The 7,354-nt window shown below is 35.9% G+C and overlaps 1 protein-coding gene across 1 annotated transcript in view; it reads left to right on the top strand.

The window, feature by feature from the left end:
* LOC144965249 (histone deacetylase 5-like) overlaps positions 1-7,354 on the top strand; it is a 96,766-nt gene that overhangs the window by 66,377 nt on the left and 23,035 nt on the right. Inside the window, exons 9-10 of the mRNA XM_078900389.1 lie at positions 138-253; positions 4,776-4,916. Of these exons, the coding sequence (XP_078756515.1) occupies positions 138-253; positions 4,776-4,916 (257 nt within the window). The remainder of the gene's footprint in view (positions 1-137; positions 254-4,775; positions 4,917-7,354) is intronic.

Here is a 7,354-nt window from a genome sequence, read left to right as displayed (position 1 = left end):
CTCTCTCTCTCTCTCTCTCTCTCTCTCTCTCTCTCTCTCTCTTTCTCTCTCTCTCTCTTTCTCTCTCTCTCTCTTTCTTTCTGTCTACTTCCGTCAAGTTTTAAACTAGCTCTCGTGATATCCTGTAATTTCTCCAGGGTTTCAAACCACGGATCCTTGGACCAAGGTTCGCCTCCTCTTAACCTTTCTCCCCCATACGCCGCCCACCACCTAATGGGAAAGTACGACGATGATTTCCCTCTTAGGAAGACTGGTAAGTAGGCCATTATCTATGTCATTCTCAATCATTATCATCACATTGGTCGTCATTATTTCATTTCTTACCTTTCCCGGTCCTTTGAAACCAATCTTTCTTGTTATCCCCAGTATCATGGTAATGATATTTTTAATGTTATCAATGCAGTGGTGCTTTATTTGTTATGGGACAGGACTGTTGCAAATTATTCTCCATATATATTTTCACTCTCAAGTCACTTGATCTGAGCAATTTCGGCCATATAGATTCATTCACACTTAATCATTACACTTAATTGGATGCTATTCTTAACTTAAGTGGAAATTTCCCGATGTTCATAATTTCATTGTAAAAATGATATTTACTACCATCGACATTTTTGAGTGCTACCACGCGATCCAAACATTAAGGACATCATTGTAATATTATGGACACAAAGACCTCAGAGTATACCCAGGTTGTATTTTCTCTCTCGTCTTATTTCCAAGCATAATAGTCTCTCTCTCTCTCTCTCTTTCTCTCTCTCTCTCTCTCTCTCTCTCTCTCTCTCTCTCTCTCTCTCTTTCTTTCTCTCTCTCTCTCTATCTCTTTCTCTCTCTCTCTCTCTCTCTCTCTCTCTCTCTCTCTCTTTCTCTCTCTCTCTCTCTCTATTATCTATCTATCTATCTATCTATATATCTATCTATCTATCTATCTATCTATCTATCTCGATCTTTCTTCCCCACCTCTATGTAATTAATTTCCACCTATGTACTTTACATATGAAGAAAACAATAAAAATCACAATCCACTGATCATCTTCGTATAAATCAATTTTAAAAAGAGTATCAATCAAATTTGATATTGGAGCACTATTTTTTAGATAACAGTCGTAGGCAAAACTTCAAAAGCATATTGGATGACTTGGTTGGAGATCTTGTTCTTTCCAAGCATTATCGGTAGCTAATAAGTAGCTCGAGAAAAATAAAACACCACAGCATAAAAACGTGTGCCATGTTTTGATTTTGTGTGTACGTCTCTATTTCTGCTAGTAGTTCTTTTAGCATTATATCTGATATCATGATATTATTATGACCATGTAATTATTGTAAACCCAATTATCTTATATTCCACAAATATATTATGACTGCTTTTCTAGAGCCTTGTTGTTGAGATGATTATTTATATCCTACCTAGAAACATTATTACCCGCTGTCGAAAGAAAGTCAGAACTCTTACTTCTTGAATTTGAGAATTTGGAATATCCTTTTTTCTTGTTGAAAAGTAACTCGTTTGATAAGTCAGTCTCGTTGTCTCTTGCCTTCATTATCTCTGATCGTTATAAAGAATTTCTTTTCGATCCTCTGAGGTTGAATGTAAAGCATCCGTGGACATTTTCCTCGCGTTGTTATTCTGTCACAGGAAAGGGTTCTTGTCATCGTTGTTGAGTGTTCTCATTGGATTTGGGGATTTTTTCATCGAAGTTAGAGGGATCACAATTGTCTTGCTCATTTCATTGGTGTCGCCACGGTTTGTCTTTTTGTGTTTTATTTGTATTTTTGCATCAAGACTTTTTTAAGGAAAAGAGACGGTAGTATATATTTTGTAATTTCCCCCCCACTCTCTTCATCTTTTACTGAATTCAATGACCTCGAGCACACGTTTTTGTAAAACCTATTATTATTTTTTCTCGGTCGACTGGCTTATTGCTCTAGATTATGTTATTTCATTGCAGAGAGAGAGAGAGAGAGAGAGAGAGAGAGAGAGAGAGAGAGAGAGAGAGAGAGAGAGAGAGAGAGAAAATAAGTAGGAGTGAAATATCTGTTCAATTTTACAGTTATCGTTTAACGTTATAACAAGTGTAACTAAATGACAAATTGCCATATTTATGGACAATAAAGATCTATTATTATTATTATATAGGTCTTTGAATAATATCAATGACATATTTTAATGCCTGCTTCTTCACCTTTCTTGCATATTACCTCCTACTTTTCTGTCGATCTGAGTGGGTTGTATTAACAAGCATAACAAATGTGAAATATGAGAGGTCGTCGTTTTATTGCAGATTTATATCAGCACTGTGCTCGTCGTGTCATCAACTTTTTTTCATCACGATTATTATCACATATCTATATTTTTCATAAGTGAATTCATTCATATTTGAAAGAAAGTCCAGCAATTACTCAGTTATAAATTTCATACAGAGTTGGCCTTGCAATTATTATTTTAGGTCAAAATAAGAAGTTTTAGAGGGCAGGGAATCAACATTTTAAAAAAGTAACATCCAACCATTCCATCTGAAGAATAAGCAAGACATAAAATTATTCGGTCAACATCATAGTTTCTTTCTTTAACTCCCCAGCTTATTATTCAGCTTTCCTGCGTCATTCCTGGCACGATAAGTTACACAATTTCCTAACTTGTAATAGGTTATCACTTGCGTCACAGGAGCGTTGCGATTGGCTATTCTCGTATTCATATCATTGGTCATTTTGGAAAACCCATATCTCCCTACCGTGGATCTATGGTTTTATTGTCGCTCTTGTCATTAGTTATTTTAGGTTGCCGAATGAATTCCAAATTTGAAGAATGGAGGAATCTTTTGATTTTGATGGCGATGACTTTGACGACGGCGATGTTTGGTGATAATCGTGATGTCATTTAGTCATGCCTTAAAAAGTAGATGGCGTTAATTGGATAGCATACGAAAATAACTCTTTGTGCCATCCCTTCCTTGACCGGGGTTTGACTAGAAAATAACTTCCGCTGGTTGCCGTCTTGGAAATTAGCCTATTGAAGTCACTAGTATAATCACGGTTGCATCATAACGCGTATTATAGATGGGGATTTTACAAACATACACACACACACACACACACACACACACACACACACACACACACAAAGACATATTACACATATCTTGCATCAAACAAAAGAGAACAATAAAACAAAATTGTCGTTCTAGTAATATTAACAAAGATGTTTTGTATTTCCCTATATGGACGACGATAGTGAAATATAAAGTCGAATCAAAAATGTGAGATGGATATTCTAATAAGTTCTTGAAGGTTTATTTTTATTCAGTCTTTATGCCCTTTTTAAACTGGTAATCTTTCTATGGAGCAATCTTCCCATTTTTCAGTATTGGAGTTAATAGCCCCGTTTGTTTTATGCAGCCATATCACAGACTCATGAAGAAATGTAAATGGCGCCAATGAAATAATGTTCGTAAAGATGTTGTTAAGGGCATTTGATCAAAAACTTTGAAATTAAAATGGGAACATCACGTCTAATCCTTGTATGAACTATGTGCCGAGTGCATTATTTTGGGAACAGCTGTCGATGACTATTTTTAGTGTTCGTTTGTTTATTTTTTTCTTTAATATTTGGACCAAAATTCGTTCCTTGGTCTTTTTTTTCTTCCCCTCCTTGTTGACACTCCTTCTCTTGCTCCTCCTCTTCACCGAATATTGCCGCTGATGATTTATTCGGAAATAGAATTATTGTTTGCTCGGAAATAGAAAATCTTACCCGCCCCAAAACGTGTCTACTCTTCGGGGTACAGAAGAAGAATGTATCTCTGACATATAATTTGTGAAACTCACCGGTGGGTATTCAATTGAAGTGGCCACGTCATCAAATATTAAAGCGATTTTCATTGTCCTCCAATAGTGCATGGCTACAATGCCCTTTCGTCAAGTCTTCATTGTGCGGGCTATTTTTATTTTTATTCAATTGAAAGTAATTTGGACACTCAAATAGCAGTGGCGTTTCACGAAAGAAGGTGGGAAATGACCATGTCAATTATATTCTGTACACTTTTATCTAATTCCTCTGTGGAGACTAACATTTCTGTTTGTTTGTCGATTGGTTATGCTTCTTTTCCTGTAGAATGTGATCTTGAAAATTGTCTGGATTCATGATGCATTTTATATTTATAAATTAAATAAAGTGTCTTGTAAGGACTCGGTATGTGTTTGTGTGTTCTATTTTGGACCATTAATTCATCTCGTGCATCGTGTTACAGTTACATGATCATAATAATGGCGCACTGTTTCATTTATTTTATTTTTTTTAAATGTCACTAGTTGTATTTACTGTAGCTCTGATACATAAAATAGTCGCTAATCATTATGATTACACTCCAAATATTTTATTTTTAATTGAAGAAAGAAAGAAAACGAATAAACCCAATTTTGGTTCAACTGTTCTTATTTAGGAAACGGCATATTCTTGAAACGACCTGTCAATTAAAAATGTTCTTTTGATATTACGCAATGTAATGAGAAAACAATACAAAAACAAGACTGAAAATATAAATTTCTTTCTTTTTTTTCTATCATTGTCTTTGTTTTAGTCCTTTATTTTGGAGTGTAATGAATCGGGATTTGTAATTCAAAGTGTGTGTTTGTGTGTGTGGTGTGTTGCCTTCGTGAGATATTAATATATGAATAATATCACTATTAATAATCATAATAATAATAATAATAATACAACTATTTCTGTGCCTTGCCGGTCCTGCATGTTCCTTCTTGACTTATTTTTTCTCTACCAGCCTCCGAGTCCAACATCCTCAAGCTGCGATCTGCTATCAAGCAGAAGAAAGAGGTCCGACGGGCTATGATCACACACAGCCCATTGGTGGGCCGCAGGGATAAGGGCCCTCTAGCCTTCAAGAGGAAGACGCCACTGGCAAGTATGTACATAATGATAGCTAACTTATCATTGCCTCGTTTTTTAAAAAGCACATTACCATTGCCATTTACTTTTAGATCTCCTTTATTTTTTATTCGGGTTGTTTGTTTTTTTTTTTTCTTTTTCTTCCTCAATCAGTTCCATGGTACTTTTTGGAATATTTTAGATATGTAGTCCTACAAACGGCATTATGGACGATATTTTTGTTTTTGGCAACTAATTAATGCCTTTGCTTTGATATTTTTGTTCATTAATCGCTTTGTTGTATCTGGGTTTTTTTTTATTTGACATTTGGTTTTAAAATGGAGAATTTGATTTCGGCAGTGAAAGTCAACTTCTTAATGACAATGATAATTGTATATTATCCCCAAGACTACTTTATTTGCATCTTAACATTACTTTCACAACCAATTAAAGAAGAACTTAGATGGAGGAGAATTGGGGGGGGGGGGGGGGGGGATTAAAAGGGAGAGAAAAAAATAGAAAAGAACACCGTATTTTCGTTATTGCTGTCATCATCATATTGTATCATCATTATCACCATCATCATCATTATTTATATTATTATTTTTTTAAAAAATATAATTATAAGTTTACTGTCATTTTATTCCGTTTTTTTTTCCTTTTGTTTTTGGTTTGGGGTTTGTTTTTTTCGTGTTTTTTTTTTTTGGTTTGTTTGTTGTTGTTTTTTTTTTTTGTTTTTTTTTTTGGGGGGGGGGGGGGGGGGGGGTTGTTTTATTTTATTTCATTTTTTTTCTTGTATTAGCATTGTCATCAATTTATTTCATCCCTTAAAACAATAAAATCGCAGCGCGCTTTCAAAAAAAAAATATATGATGTTCTACATGTATTATTGCTCTGTCACATCATATCATTATTGTATAGACTCATTGACACATAAAACCTTTAAGGTATGCACAATAATCAATAATCTCGCCATCTACTTACCATCCGCCATCCCCGCCCCCTTCCACATAATCACCTCCCACTCACCTACTGTATTGTTCCATCATGTCCTAGAGCAGAGCTCACAGCCCCACGTCCTCCTCCTCCTCCTCACCCCCCTCCTCACCCCCCTACCCTCTAATCCATCTATCCATCTACCTACCCATCCATTTCTCGGAGACGGAGAGAGATTCACTCGAGAGACCGGGAAAGTAAAACCACCGGCGTTGTATAGCGGTTAATTATCTCAGTTCTAACATTAGCAGTTCTAATATTAGCCCCCTGTGAAAATAGTATCGTAAAGAGCCGCTGCCTGCTGCTGATGCTTGTAGTCGGCGTTTTTGCGTCCAGTTATAGCTTCCTAAAATATCCCAGCCCGTCATCAATTTGAAAGATTGAAGAATCGACGTTGTCCAATAAGGTTGTTATATTTGGCATCGGCTGTGCTATAAACATCGCGTGCTCTTTCAAAACTCGCTCGCTCTAAAAATAAAATAACATAACCCAACAATTATTATTGCGATGTACATTATTGTAATAATATTTGTGTAAAGCAACGCAACGCATCGGCGGTGGTAGTATAGGAAAAAGAAGAAAAAATAAATTGCAGTGATTCTATTAATGGAATCTAATAGCAGATTTAGAATAATAATTTTTAAAAAGACATGGGGGGGGGGGGGGGGGGGGGGGGGGGGGGTTGCTGGCGAGTTGGAATTACATAAAAATTGGACTTTATCCTATCATGTTCTGTTATCTAACTTCGTTGGAAGGTATTTTCCATAAATGGATTTAGATATGGTAGAGCACCCGCCTTCACAAGCCAAGGGTCTTAGCTGTCTTACTCTAAAAAAACAAAACAAAAAAAAACAACTAAAATACCAAACACAATTCATAAAATTTGGCCAGAAAACTCGACCTTCAAATATCGATCAATCATTTTTCAGATCGATCGATTTGTTTGAAAGAGTGTTTTGGCCCAAAAAAAATTTGAATACGGTTTTTTTTTTTTTTTTTTGGGGGGGGGGGGGTTGTTTTACTCCACCTATCTCTCTGTCCACCCAGCAGTGATTAGGTAACTGGATTTGCTAAATCTGACGGAAAGCCCAATATGATAGACTCGAGCAGAAACCGAAATAAACTCAGGCTCTATTGGCTCTAAGAGCCTTAGAAGTATAACTGACAACTATTTATTACATTTATATATCGCTTATTTAAGGATTTTGCTACCATGATCGAGGCGCTCTGTAATGATTATCAGTCTTGCGGTTCAGCTTACGCGTCTAACACATTAAGCTGAAATACGCAGTTTCTTCGTTGCTTGTACACTATTTTTTAACAAAGACAACATCGGAAGAAACCTTCTTTTCTCATTGAACTAAGAGAAGAAAAAGAAAAACGTACGTAAAGCTTTCCCTCAAGAGCTTATGTTTAGTTATAGGGTCGAACTCGTATCCTTGTCTTTAATTCAAAGCTAGCCACGCGCTCTCTCTATAG

The sequence above is a fragment of the Berghia stephanieae genome, chromosome 2 (genome assembly GCF_034508935.2).
Source record: "Berghia stephanieae isolate SIO BIC M18660-M18661 chromosome 2, UCSD_Bste_1.3, whole genome shotgun sequence".
In the NCBI taxonomy this organism is placed as follows: domain Eukaryota; kingdom Metazoa; phylum Mollusca; class Gastropoda; order Nudibranchia; family Aeolidiidae; genus Berghia; species Berghia stephanieae.
Note: the sequence above shows the minus strand (reverse complement) of the source record. Positions and strands in the feature narration are given on the sequence as shown.